At 42.2% G+C, this 15,337-nt stretch overlaps 1 protein-coding gene across 1 annotated transcript; it reads right to left on the reverse strand.

Annotated features, from left to right (window-relative positions):
- Positions 1-2,571: 2,571 nt before the first annotated feature.
- Positions 2,572-3,807, reverse strand: LOC132508582 (transformer-2 protein homolog alpha-like). Its single transcript, XM_060128826.1, has one exon. It carries the CDS (start codon positions 3,678-3,680, stop codon positions 2,832-2,834), a length of 849 nt encoding a protein of 282 aa, XP_059984809.1. The 5' UTR covers positions 3,681-3,807; the 3' UTR covers positions 2,572-2,831.
- Between the last annotated feature and the right edge of the window lie 11,530 nt (positions 3,808-15,337).

The raw sequence follows: 15,337 nt of genomic DNA on the forward strand, positions 1-15,337 counted from the left end.
ACTTAAATATTCTAATATTATGTATAAAGTTAGATTTCAACTAGTCTAAACACCTTATACAATTATACATTTTAAATTTACAAGGTTGACTTTTTACTCCAGTAGGTCAAATTTTCTTTGACATTATGAATAAAAGTAACCAAGTATGCTCAGATTTTTAAATGTAGAAATATTAATTGTAGCAACTGACATTGCTTCAACACTATTGTCTAGACTTACAGACCTAATGGGAATTTCATCAGTTTATATACGCTTGTGTATATATGTGTGTGTGTATGTGCACGTGTGTGGCTTTATGAAATTTTATCCCATGTATAAGTTCATGTAACAGCTACAATCAAGGTACAGAACAGTTCCATTACTACAAAGACACTTCTCCCTTTAGGAGGGCTAGCCTATTTTATTCACTTTTGTCCTGCCAGTGCCCTGCATAATGTCAGGTACATGACAGACACCAATCAAATATTTGTTAAATATACCAGTACATGACTAAATAGTACTGGGGGAATTTGCCCAATTTGTTTGGATAAAGAAGTATTAATCTGTTTACCAGACTTCAGTTACTTCATCAAACTCCATCCCATTATGACTGATTTGCAAAGAACACAAAAATCCTCAGCTACCAAATCTCATAGAAGTGTTGCATCACTAATCTGAGTCTTATAATCAAGCCTTGCCAGGAATTCCCTGGTGGTCCAGTGGTTAGGACTCTGCACTTCCACTGCAGGATGCACGGGTTAGATCCCTAGTTGGGGAACTAAGATCTCGCATGCTGTGTGGTGCGGCTGAAAGGGAAAAAAAAAAAAGGCTTCGCCAACCTGAAAAGCTTACAAGTCTTGAGAGGAGGCCTCAATAGAAACCGTATAACAATATGTACATATAGCTACGTGTTTCCCATAAATTACATGAAATACACATAGGTACGTGTGATAAATTACATGAAATGTCACTTGGACATCCTGTGGAATCCAGACTAGAGAATGAAGGCAGCCTGACCCGGAGGGCAGGGCTCCAGAGCTGAGGCCTTGCTTCCTCCTGGTTCCAATTACTAATACTGTCCCAGAGCAAATAGAAATATGATCTTCCATTAACTTGCCTTAGACTGACTACAATAAAATTTCCCCTAATGGTACTAGGGGGAAATCGACTACTCCTGAAAGATATTTGCACATTGTTGGCATTTCTTGACCTTAAGATATCTTTTTGGAAGCATTTAAAGAACTAAGGAAAGAAATTGCCCTTTAAGTCGACCTTGTGACAGAAGGAGGTGGGAAAATAATTACACTGCATACCAGACCTTACCTTTGCACAGAATAACTACATGACAAATGCTAAAGCAAACATGCTAGAAGAATACCGTAATATTCATTCACCTCTTTTCTGATAAGAAAGGTTTATGCATTTTTATATCTTTAAAAGCTTTGTTTTGCAGGGTTTGCTTTAGCCTGTTGCCTCTTACTCATAGTGTATGGAGGTTGAATCACTTTGGAATCCATTTTTCTTGAGTTACCTGAGGTGTAGCATGTAGTGCATTTTGTGTTAGAAACCACAGGTAAGACCTGTTTCTGTAAATGATTGATTTCCATGGATCTGTTCCTTTAATTGATTTGATATTTACTTAAGAAAGTTCTTTCTTTGCTTGCCCTGTCAGCCCTCTCTGGGAGCTTTTGTAAAGTATGTCGCCATCATAAATAGGCTGGTTCCTTCCCAGACCAGTTGTTTCTCTGAGGTTTATAAACCTTTAAATGGATTCTGGGCACCATCTCACAAGGGTTTTTTCTTGAAGTTCTCTTTTGGGATTAAACCTGTGGCTTGGGAAGCCTTAAACTGTACCTCAGTCAGCTCTGTAATCACCCCCTCTATAGTAATCAGAACAATAACAACAGTCATAATAATTACTAATATGGACTACCGATGTATCCTTGATTGTACATAGATTTTATTTTATTTTTAATTTTTTTTTCAAAGAAATTAACTTTTATTTGAAAGGAGACTACCCTTCGCCTCACTATTTCTAAGGACTCTATACAATAGCCTACTTAAACCATTTCCCCAATACCAAAATTTCTAACAGCAAAGCATACAACTGCTCTAAATAATAAATAATAAGGGTTGTCCTTCACTGATTAAACTTCAAAAATTCCAACACAAAAATCAAACTTTACGTTTTTAAGTTTTAACAAATGTATTTTAAATACAACATGTTTTGTAGGAGTCCACAAGCTTTTCATCTCTAAAAAAACGAAATATGTTTTAGGGCTCAAAAATTCCGTTCTTCAAAAGAAATGACCAAGTGTTTCCTTCTATAGCTTCAAACTTTCTACACTCAATTATTTGATTGCTCCATGCCACCCCAGACAAACCTGACATGACCGAACTACTTTGTTACTAACTTTCCCAAAAGAAAGTTAAAAAAGGAGTTTGTAGTAAATGCAGCTCTCTAATACCATGTCTAATACAATATCTAACACAAAAGAAGCTTTAAAAAGATCATTTCTTTCCTCATTCGATTAGGCAGGAGTTAATTTTCTGTAAAAGCAACAAACAAACAAAAAAACATTTACAAAAGCATAACACTGGGGGTTCCTTTTTTACTCAAGATGCTTCACTACTCAAAATGACAATTACATCTTTAAGAATATAATAAAAGGGGTGAAAACAGCAATACAATCGACAAAGTGTAGATGCTAAATAAACCAAAGATGTTTGTAAGGGTTCTTTTTAAGGAGTAGGAAGGATTAGAAGCTTGGGGAAATCCAGAATTAAACAAAAAAAGAGAAAGGGAAAAAAAAGAAAGAAAAAGATGTCTTCAACTGCAACCACTCTGTTTATCAATAGCGTCTTGGGCTGTAGGAACGAGATCTTGATCGTGATCTGTATCGACTATAGTAAGGAGAAGGCGATCTTCTTCTGTACCGGTAATCATAGTCTTCATATCTGTCGTACCCACGATCATATCCTCTATCATAGTAAGAATCTCGACGTCTGCCACCTCCTCCACCTCCACCTCCACCACCACCACCACCTCCACCACCACTGTGAGTTGGTCTGCCCATGTATATGCCTGGTGTAGGTGTGTGCGCTCTCTTGGTGATAGAATAATCTACACGAATTCTTCTACCATCCAGCTCCATTCCATTTGCCCTTTCCTTAGCCTCCTTTGAGTCATCTATTCTCTCGAAATAAACAAAAGCAAATCCTCGTGATCGTCCAGTTCGCTGGTCATAAACCACATTGACACCACTCAACGGTCCATATCGAGAAAATACTTCGCGAAGATCTCTCTCTGTTGTGTACAAACTGAGGCCAAACACTCCTAGACACGTGTTGGGATCTGGATTTGCCCTGCTGCCTGTATGTCTTCTCCGGTTAGACATTGGAGAATGACTTCGGCTCCTGCGACGCCGGTATTCTGGTGTATAGGACCTACTTCGAGATCGTCTCCTATGAGAGTGAGAATGGGATCTGGATCGAGTGTAACGTCTATGAGAATGCCTCCTTGACCTCGACCTGGATTTTGATCTTGATCGAGAATGGGATTCAGAGTGTTTGGAAACTCTTGATGGACTACGAGATCCTGACCTGCTCTCCGATTTTACACGAGCAGGAGTTCCCGTTGGAGATTTTGACTGAGAGCGAGACTCTCTGCCCTCGAAGTTGTTCTCCTCTACATCACTCATGTCGGCCAGGCACTCCCCAGAACTAAATAAGAGACAGGTCTCGGCTTGAGGGCCGATGGCCTAATCAACCAGCTGACTGGACCGTGGGGAGGAGGAAAGAGTCGGCAACAACAGCTGCTCCACTCCACTCCCACTCGGTCACAGGCTCCGGCAAAATGGCGCCGATGCCGCCAGAAACCTTCTGCTATTTTTAATATTATTTAAAATTGAAGTATAGTTGATTTACAACGATTCAGGTGTACAGCAAAGTGATTCAGTTATACATATATACATGTATATATATATATATTCTTTTCCAGATTTTTTTTCCATTATAGCTTATTACAAGATATTGAATATAGTTTCCTTTGTTATACAGTAGATCCTTTTTGTTTATCTATTTTATATACAGTAGCGTGTATCTGTTAATACCCAATTCTCAATTTATCCCTCCCTACCCCCTTCCCTTTGGCAACCATAAGTTTGTTTTCTATGTCTGTGAGTCTGTTTCTGTTCTCACATGGATTTTATTTTATTTTATTAATTAATTATTTAAAATATTGATTTATTTATTTTGACTGCACTGGGTCTTAGTTGTGGCACGCAGGATCCTTCAGTTGCGACATGCAGGCTCGTAGCCGCAGCACGCAGGTTTCTTAGTTGCGGCATGCATGGAGGATCTAGTTCCCCCATCAGGGATCGAACCCAGGCCCCCTGCATTGGGAGCATGGAGTCTTACCCACTGGACCACCAGGGAAGTCCCTACATGGATTTGAACTAAAAGCATCTTTAGAAAGACTTTTGCTAGTTTTACTGATTCTAAAATTCAACCTAAATAAAAACAAGGTGATTGCTATGAAAATTCAGCTGTAAGGCAAGTTCTGTGTTGGTCCTGCCAACCACATTGCCCTCTGGGTAACAGTGATTCTAAGGTCTTAAAATAATTTGTGTGTGTTTAGTCTCTGTCCCAGGTCACACTCTGGTAGTAAGGCATGTATAGGGTGTGCTCTTTGAGGCGAATTTTTCGGCTCCGTGGAGCTGGCTGGAGGAGTTCAGGCCCAGGGAATAGGGCCTGGAGAAGGGACCTCCCCATTCTGCACCTTACTTCTCTTCTTCACCAGCAGCCAGAAGCTGTTCAGTCCCTTTTCACCACCTTTTCTCTTCATGTAAATAGAAAAGTGCTGATACGTCTGCAAAATAATATTCCAAGAAGCGCCTATGCTGTTTGTCTTAAGCTCACTTAAAAGGAGAGCGGTCTTTATATGGAGTTACCAAGGCCAAGATCACCAGACCAAAAGAGAGCTGAGAAAGAAAACTGCCTTCCAAAGCTTCCAGCTATTCCCAGCCACTGGATCCTATTAGTATCTAGAGCTTATGGTGCAAGCGACTCCAACCCAGACCCCCTGGCTGCAGTCTTCCAATTGGCCCCAAGAACTGGAGGGAATCACTGAATTTCAAATTTGCTTAGAGAAGTCACGATGCAAGAGAAACCCTGGTCAGCCTTCCAGGGAGCTGCCAGAGCTCTGGACTGGGGGCCGCACGACTTGGGCAATTAGACGTGCTTTCCAGATGGCTGTGCTTCCTTTGCCCTTATCAACATGAGTATTTGCCCAGAGGTGGCTTTCTGCTTCACCCTTGCCTCTGAGGAGGAAACTATTATTAATGGAGAGGGTAGACCAAGGGCACAGAATTGCTCATTTTTCTTCATCATGGAAAATAGAGGATGTGCTGGAAACATATCCTTTAAACTGGCTTAATCCTTTTAGTGAGGCTCATTTCAATGAGCTCATTGTGTTCGGTCCTTACTTGAACACGATAAAAATAGAACACTTAGAAGACTATGTCTCTAGAACCAGAGTGAAATAGAGAGTTGAGGTAATTGTCCAGATAATCCAAGCAAAACCCAAACGAAACAAAATAAAACCCACCACGGTTGAGAAAAAAAAAAAGGCAGGTTTAGCAGCCTGAACGATCCAGTCTGTTTCTCTACATTGTTCAAATTCACCAGCTCTGCATCTGTATTTACTTTTTCTACACAGACTGAGCCTAAGTTATGTTGAAGAGATTTTCCCCCCAATATTATCTCAAGTACTACCTCCAAAAATGCTTTTGCTTCAAAGTATCCCTCTTTACCTTATTTCCCAATAAGAAAGAAAGGAGATCTCACAATAGTTTTATACATGTTTTTATATGACAGCAGTATAAAAAAATCGATGGCTCTGGGGTTTGGGAAGATTTCTTTTTCATTTGTTTCTGTGATGTCCCCTTAGCTAAAGGCTAGAGATAGTTTATCTACACCCTCCCATGTTTTAAACCTGTTGCTTTATGCTTGGCTTACTGCCTGTCATGTGTGTTGGTTGCCAGCACAACAGCTTGGCTCATTTGGAAAATCAAGAAATCCAATTTCCTCCAAGATACCAGCTGGTAATATTCCACTGGATACAAGAGAGACACTACCCGACTTGGAGGTGTCGGCTTGGCCAGAGTTCTCTGTAGACTGGCTTCCCATGTTGGGATCGTTACTGGTCTCTCAGATTACACTCCCTGACCCTGTTGTTTTAAAGGCACTGCTTCTCTCATCATCCCTCTCTCAAGAACTTAAACCTTTTCATTCATTCATCTGACTTTTCCTTCGGCCTCTTTCCCAACATAACCAGTCACCGAGTCCTGTGGATTCTTCTTTCCCCAAAGTTTCCCTTATGCTAACCTTTTATTTTATTCCCATTCCCTGAGTTTAGGTTCCTATTTTCTTTTCTTTTTTTTTTCCCGGTACGCGGGCCTCTCACTCTTGTGCCCTCTCCCTTTGCGGAGCACAGGCTCTGGACGCGCAGGCTCAGCGGCCATGGCTCACGGGCCCAGCCGCTCCGCGGCATGTGGGATCTTCCCGGACCGAGGCACGAACCCGTGTCCGCTGCATCGGCAGGCGGACTCTGAACCACTGCACCACCAGGGAAGCCCTATCCCTCCTAATAATCCTCTGCTTCTTTCAATCTCACCCATTTCTAATCTGTCCTAAGTAAATGCCACAACAACCTTCCTTGATGCTTTTCTTAATTGAATTGTATTTTCTTGCACAAACATCTTCCATAGCTCCTTGTTGCCTAAAAGATTTTGCTCAAATCCCTTACGCTGGTTTTGAAAGCTTTTGTCAGCTTGGTTCTGATGACTTTGGAGCCTCATGGGAGCAGTCAGCTCCAGCAAGTTGGGTCTATTGTCTTTCCACGAGAAATGCTTTTCCCCCTCGTGCTCACCCATCACAATCCTAACCGTCTCCCAAGGCTAGACTGGACATCCCAATTATTCCAGGAAGACTCTTCTGCCACCCTGGAAGGAAGTGACCATCTTTGAGCTGGAGTCACAAAATCTTTGAGTTTGAAGGCGACTTGGAGAATGCTGAGTCCCACTTTTCACCCTGTAACACACCCTTTGACCTTTGCTTGAACATGTCCAAGACGGGAAACACACATGGCAGCTCATTGCATTTTTAAGCCACTATTATTAGTGGGAATTTCTTTCTCTCTGGGATAAGTTCTGCCTCCCTGTACTTTACTTGTTTGTGGTCTGTCCTTGGGAGCAATACAAAAAGAAATATCATCCTTCCTTGATACCAGTGCCTCTCAAATATTTGATGAAAGCTATCATAGCTCTCTTGACTAATCCAAATACAGCCCCAATTCTTTGGTTATTTCTGTATTAAAGTGGTTTCTAAATCATTCTTCATTTTGGCTATTTTATCTGGAGGTGCGCTGGGGTGTTAACAATAATCTTAAAATATAGATTCCAGGAAAAACACAACTTTCCTGATCCATGGTATTCATTCTAGCGAAGTCGATATGTTTGTGCCACTCATTTGGCTCATTACATACTGTAGCATTTACAGGGTTTTTTTGTCTGCAGAGAAAGGAGGAACTATTTCCAGTGCCTTTGTTTCTCAACTAGATGGTCAGCCCCGGGGAAAGCAGCAACTTGGACTTGAAAATTTTCTACGTCCTTTGAAGAAGGCCCTGCATCTTGTAGACATTCAATAATCTGATTGTGAGAAACTAACTCAAGTGATGAACATTGCTAAATACAGTGCTCACTTCTCAACTCTTAGATTGTTTGATCCCTTGGCAGCACTGACACTGTGGCTTTTTTTTTGTTGTTGTTGTTGTTTTTTGGCTGCGCAGCACAGCTTGCGGGATCTTAGTTCCCCGACAAGGGATCGAACCCTTGACCCCTGTAGTGGAAGTGTGGTGTTCTAACCACTGCACCAGCAGGGAAGTCCCAGCATCGACACTGTTAACCACCTTTCTCTTTCTGGAAATTCTTCCCTTGGTTTCCTTTGGTTTTCTACTCTGTGGGGTTTCTCCCTAACTCTCTCATTTCTCAGTCTGTTTTACAATTTCTCTTCCTCATTGGTTTTCTTCAGGGCTCTTCCAAGTGCCCTTTTCCCCTTCGACTTCTTCATCTTCACTGTCCCTTCCCTTCGCTGGTGTCCATCTTCTCAGGCACAGATTATTGTCGTCATCTCCTAGAGCCAGATTTTGGAACTTGGGGGATGCATAAAAGTGGTTCAGCTTTACAGTCTTTTCCTAAGGGGGGAAACAGTGGGAAGAAGACAAAGGAAAAGATTTGAGAGTTATTTGGGAGGTAGAATTGAGTGAATTTATGATTTACTGGATTCTATGATGAGGCAGTGAGAGGAAGAGTGAGGGGTGATGGGTAATGCGAACTTTCTTGACTCCAGGTGGTAGGTGTGTATGGGAACTTGGGAAGAAGAGTATCGGGTTATCCCACTGTGCACACCACAGTCCCCATCAGAGGACTCGCCACACTGTGTCGTAGTCACGTGTTTACCTGTATAATCCCTGCAGCAGACACTGCAGGTTCTGGGAGGGCAAGGACCGAGCACGAGTCTATGGTGTCCATGGCTGGATCGTCTTTCCTTGCACAGGGCTTGGGATTCTCTAAGTGTCTAATATATAATTGCTCTAAAATAGATAAACAACAAGGTTCTACTGTGGAGCATAGGGAACTATATTCAATATCTTGTAATATCCTGTAATGGAAAAGAATCTGAAAAAGAATATATATACTCTGATATATATGTATAACTGAATCACTTTGCTGTACACCAGAAACTAACACAACATTGTAAATCAACTATACTTCAATAAAAAAAATAAAGAATATATAGATGTCAAATGAATGAATTAGTTCTTGTAGTTTAATATCACAGACTGTGATATGTTTAAAAATATCATTTTTAGAAAAAGGTTTAATGGGGGCAGTTTAAGATGGATCAGGATAGAACCTGCTATTATATCTTGCTGCATATAACTGGAGTTACAAAATAGAAGAAAAACAAAGACAAAAAAAATGGAACTTTAAAACGTACTGAACATCAGGAAATGACATGACACATTGGACCCCATGAGTGAAGTGATGTTTACTGTCTATTATGGGTAAGTCTCTTTGTCAGGGTCAGTGAATAGTGATCAAATGTCTGTGTTTGCTCAGGAGAGGCCTGATTTATGCCCATTTTGCCAAATGAATTATTAAAAATACTCTCTGCACTCTAGAGTGTTCCTATCAGGACAATATGTTAACTGATCACACTATCCCTAGGAGGTACAAAACATTCCAACTCAAATTAAGAAAGAAGATTGTAATTAATATTGGGTTAGATGGGATTCAGAGCATCAGCAGAGAGGCACACAGGGATTTAGGGCTGTCAAGGGAAAATTCACCCAAGAAAATTGCTGGGAGAAAGAAACAAACCAACCTCAGACTCCAGAAAGAGTCAAGAAATCTCTACAAGGAAGATTGGGAGGTTGATCTAGACAGGAGTCTAAAATGGCATCTTCTTCAAGATATTGCCATCTCTTCTTTCCTTGGTTTGAAATTTCTACCGAAAGAGTCATCCCTTGGGTTTCTACAAAAAAGAGGTGGGGAAGGGGAAGGGTCTTGCTTTCAGAATGCTACTATTTTTTTAAAAATTATTTTTATTGAAGTATAGTTGATTTACAGTGTTGTGTTAATTACTGCTGTACAGCAAAGTGATTCAGTTATATATATATATATAACTGAATATATATATTCATATATATATATATATATACATTCTTTTTTCATATTCTTTTCCATTATGGTTTATTACAGGATGTTGAATATAGTTCCCTGTGCTATACAGTAGGACCTTGTTGTTTATCTATTCTATGTATAATACTTTGCATCTGCTAACCCCAAACTCCTAACCCATCCCTCCCTACCCCTCTCCTCCCCTTGGCAACAACAAGTCTGTCCTCTATGCCTGTAAGTTTGTTTCTGTTTTGTAGATAAATTGATTTATGTCACATTTAAATTCCACATATAAGTGATATCATATGGTATTTTTCTTTCTCTTTCTGACTGACTTCACTTAGTATGATAATCTCTAGGTCCATGCATGTTGCTGCAGATGGTATTGTTTCATTCTTTTTTATGGCTGAGTAATATTCCAGTGTGTGTGTGTGTGTGTGTGTGTGTGTGTGTGTGTGTGTGTGTGTGTGTATTCCGCATCTTCTTTATCTCAGAATGCTACTATTAAAGAAAGAGTGATGTGGACAGAGAAGGGCTGAGACCTTCTTTCCCAGCTTTTTCTCATTGGCTGATGACGAATAATATAAAGTTTGGAGCCTGCTTGACAGGGGACAGAGAAGATAAGAAGGTATATATGGATCCTGGGGAAGCGTGATAAAAATTGACAGTAGGCTGGATCCAGTATGAACCTAGAAAGGGTTGGTGAGCCCTATATATCTGGAAGAGCTGAGAAATTGTAACTGGAAAGAGGTGGCCTTGAGAGAGGCGCCAAAATGAAATCAAGTGTAGAGACGTGGAGGACCTTTTCTCATGAGAATTCTAAAGGGGCTGCCTCTCATGATCAAAATAGAGAGAGACACACACTGATGAACAGGAGGATGAACATCCCAGGAGCGGGTGGCCCCAGAGGAGTGCTGGAACAGAGTGGAGACAGGGAGAGAACTTTCCCAAGTGTTTTGAGAGGGAAATCGGGGAATGAGGAGCAGGGTGTCCAAAGAGGATTTTTAGGAAATTTTAGGAATTTCTGGGAGTTGCATAGGTTTTACCAGCTTCACCCAATAGCATGGACACTGGCAAGGATCTGGGGACCTCTGTGTATGCCAAGCACATAATTTGTATTGTTATTTTTCAACAGAATTGTGGATTGTACTGTAATTAATAAAATCGAAAGCATTACTGAAGTCACATAACTTCTTGCTCTCTCTCTCTCTCTCTCTATATATATATATTTACCCATTAATAGATAATAGAAGAGCTATTATTTATTTATTTATTTATTTATTTATTTATTTATGGCTGTGTTGGGTCTTCGTTTCTGTGCGAGGGCTTTCTCTAGTTGTGGCAAGCGGGGGCCACTCTTCATCGCGGCGCGCGGGCCTCTCACTATCACGGCCTCTCTTGCTGCGGAGCACAGGCTCTGGACGCGCAGGCTCAGCGGCCGTGGCTCACGGGCCCAGCCGCTCCGCGGCATGTGGGATCTTCCCGGACCAGGGCGCAAACCCGCGTCCCCTGAATTGGCAGGCAGACTCCCAACCACTGTGCCACCAGGGAAGCCCTAGAAGGGTGACAAACACAGGTTGGGGCATCCTCAATTCCTTATTAATCTCCCTGTGTCTTTCCTACTTCATATATCATTGTATAGTGTTGAACTTTCCTGTAGAAATGGCACACACTTTTTGCTTTTATAAAAACCCGGAGACTCTTTCTCACAAAGGAATTTGATGTCTTCCACGCATTTTCTCTGGGAAGATGAGAAAAAAGAGGAGGCAGATGCATGCTCAGGGCATGTCTTGGAGGTTTTTGTTGACTCTGATAATGTTAAAAATATTGATGGGCAAAAGAAAATTGACTTACCTCTCACTGGACTCTGGGTTTGTAACGTGTGTATGTGTGTGTGTATTTATATTCTGGCTTCTTTCACTGAACAGGTTGTTAATTTCCCCACATCATTCAAATTTTCATTTAAAGTGACTGTTTTCCTAGATTCCCATAGGTATATTCTATCATTCATTAAACTCGTCTGTGGGTAATTTCTAAGTTTTTACCATTAGAAATAATGTTGTGGTCTACAGGGTTGTGGTAGTGTATTGTCCTCCCCCCCACCCCCCCGAATTATTCTTCTGATCGTAGTAGTCTGATGCACTCCAGGGCACCACGTTCTCACACTCGCCACCCAAGAACTCAGGAGGGGTCTCGGGAGTTGAGCAGGTGGTCTGATCACCAGATTCCCTTGCCCACAGGGATTGATGGCTCAGCAAAGGGCTTGTGAGCCAACCAAGGCCAGTTAGAGGCAGCGATTCCTTGGCTGAGACTTCTGAGAGGCTCACGCTCTTTCCTCCCAGGATTTACAATGAGAAGCCAGGAAAGTGATACTGCTGACAACGTCTCGCCACCACGGGGAGCCTCAGAACTACACCCGTGAGGAAGGTAGAGAGGAACTAAAAGACAGAAACAATGGAAAACAACAAAAATAAACAAAACCTGAGTTTGGACAAGGTCATTTGACCTCTGACTTTAGCCTCTTAGGCACCTTGACTTTTCATTTATTGAACTGAAATATCCTGCACCTACTCCCCTGCTGCCTAACACACACACACACACATCCCTTATTTTTTAAGTCTGTCTGCATTGAGAGCCCTGTTGCAACTTCTTTGTTCACATATCTTTTATTTTTTTGAGGTTTTCATTGATTTTTTTCCCCTTTATTTATTTTTTAATCCAAGTATAGTTGATTTACAATGTTGTGTTAGTTTCAGGTGTACAGCAAAGTGATTCAGTTATACATATATGTTACATATATATAACATGTATATAAGTCTATTCTTTTTCAGATTGTTCACATATCTTTGACTTCACAGCGAAAAAGAGCTGACATGTGCTGAGTGCTCACCTTGTGTCTGGAGTCACGTGAAACACTTTCCATTCATGATCACATTAACCCTTCCAGTAATCGTAAGTAGCTATTGTTACAGTCCTCACTTTACACATAAGAAAATTGAGGCTCAGAGTAAAGACAAGAACAAAACACGAGTGCAGTCACAAGCTAACAAATAGCAGAGCCAGGGTTCAATCCTAGGTCTGTTTCCAGAGCCAGAGCTTCGTCAAATCTGCCTTTCTGTTATTCCTAACTTCCTTTATTCATTCCCTAAGAACAAAATGAACTTTGTGTGGAATCAGAAAGACCTGAGCATGTAAAGCCTCTTTGAAGAACAGTGTAAAAAGTTAAAGTTTTGATCCTAGAGGAGGATACAAGAAAATGAAAGGCTAGATTTTAGAAGGAGCAAAAGAAGAGGGTCTGAGCAAAGTCCCAGAGGTGGGACTGAGGCTGGTGTGTGTGTGTGTGTGTGTGTGTGTGTGTGTGTGTGTGTGTGTGTGTGTGTGCAATGGGTGAACTTTGGGATTCTTTCCAATCCCAGAGTCTAGGATTCTAAAAAGCTTAGTCTGTCCAGAGCTGAGAGCTCATGTGGAAATGTGAGTGATGAGATTGGGTCAGATTTTGAATCCTACTTTAACAAGTCGAATTGTGATGTTAGGGGTGATGAGAGCCCTCAATTCCTTCAGAAGCTGTGGTGGACTCTTGCTTGGTGGCCTCCCACGAACCACATATATTCATGTCCTTGTGGGCTTCCCTCCATGTTGATTTCATTTGACTCTTTAAGTAGCTTTGGACAAAATGACATTAGCAGACATCATGTAAGTGGAAGCTTGATGGCATTTACACATCTAGGTTTATTTTCCTGGAAGGCTCTTTCTTAGAACCCAGCTGCCAACTGTGAAGCAGCTCAAGCAACCACAGGGGAAGGTCCATGGAGTCCGCATCGGCAGGCGGACCCTCAACCGCTGAGCCACCAGGGAAGCCCGTGCTGTGCATCTTTCTGAGCTTCGGACTTCCATTTCCCAGCTGGTTATCAATTTTTCCAAAGCAGAATTCATTTTCTTCCACTTTGTAACTCTCCTCTTCCTCCTTCCTTTGTGTTGGTCATTGATACTGCCAGGTACCCAGTTGGCCAAGGTAGAAATCTCAGCTTCCTTTTGACCCTCCCTTCACTGTCGCTTCCCATGTTCACTTACAAGAGCATTGCTGCCAGCCTGCACTGCTGCAGATTCAGGCTGCATCGGAGAGGAGAGGGTCTGGATGCCATCAGATCCCATACAACCACTGTCATAGAGGCCGTAGCCACTGGAAGTGTTGCAGCTGCAGCACTGATTTGTTCTAGAAAAGAGTGGGTAGATAGGCCTCTAGCCAAGGTGGAAAAATTTAGCTTCTGGCAATTTTACCTCCAGAGCCAATGGGTATAGGTTCCTGTCCCCTCTCCAGGCGCAGTTGCAATCAAGGCGGGATAGACACAAAGGAGACTGCACCTCCTTATGATTTTATAAGATGTATCCTGGCATCCTCCTTTGTACAAGACCTAGACCAATGGCACACATTTTCCAAAAAGCTTTTACAAAACTCCAAAACTGGGCTTCCCTGGTGGCGCAGTGCTTGAGAGTCTGCCTGCCGATGCAGGGGACACGGGTTCGTGCCCCGGTCTGGGAGGATCCCACATGCCGCGGAGCGGCTGGGCCGGTGAGCCATGGCCGCTGAGCCTGCGTGTCCAGAGCCTGTGCTCCGCAACGGGAGAGGCCAGAACAGTGAGAGGCCCGCGTACTACAAAAAAAAAAAAAAAAATCCCAAACATATTTAATTAATATAAAGTTGAATCATTTGTGCTACATTTAGAGTGTGTTCGATTATGAGCAGGATGAAGTATCCTAGCACTTTTGTAGCCAGGCAATCTGGTTGCATTGCCTTCTTCTGGATACACGATAATGTCACAGGAATGGGAAGCCAGGTATCATTTTTGCTTTTCCTTTTTCCATATTCCAAAGACAACTTATCTTTCCCGTTCAGCCCTAGAAGAGGAGTCAAGAGACCCAGGCCCAGAGCTGCTGCTCGTCTATGTGGCATCTCAGTGCAAGTTAGAAGGTGTCCCCTCTGGGTGGCAACAGCCCTGTGGGCAGATGATGCCCCTTCTACTGGGTGGATGCTACTCCCCTCCCAGAGTAGACAGCTTGGCCGAGAGAGTGCAGTGCGGATTTTAGTTACCACTTGCCTCCTTGGCCTTTGTACAGTGCAGAAAATGGACATGCACGTGTTCTTGTATCTCTCCTGGGGCTCTGATGCAGCACTGCCATGAGCAAGTTGTGTGACTTTATGTCTGTGGGTCTGGGTTTCCTCAAGCCTGATAAAGCACTGGATCTGGGGCCAGGAGACCTGTGGGGGGAGTCTTTCTGCCTCCTCTTGGTCACAACGTGACCTCGATTAAGTCCTTGGTCTCAGGAGGCTCTGATTTTCTGGTTTAGGAAATGGAGGCGAGTAAATTAGAGAATCTCTAATAATCTCGTTCTGGATTCGAAAATCTTGGATACTAATATGCTGCAGAAACCTAGGCATGTATGCAGAATCTTCAAGTTTCCTTATAGGACTTGCTTTTTAACGGTCTGCTACCATCTTCCTCCCCTTATTGTCACTCAGTCAATTAGTCGATTTTTCTGCATTTTAGTTTTGCTTTATTTGTCAAATGAAGATAATAAGGGATGCCTCCGAGGGGGTCAGGGAGGATAAACTAATT

The sequence above is a fragment of the Lagenorhynchus albirostris genome, chromosome 18, assembly GCF_949774975.1.
Source record: "Lagenorhynchus albirostris chromosome 18, mLagAlb1.1, whole genome shotgun sequence".
NCBI classification, from domain to species: Eukaryota; Metazoa; Chordata; class Mammalia; order Artiodactyla; family Delphinidae; genus Lagenorhynchus; species Lagenorhynchus albirostris.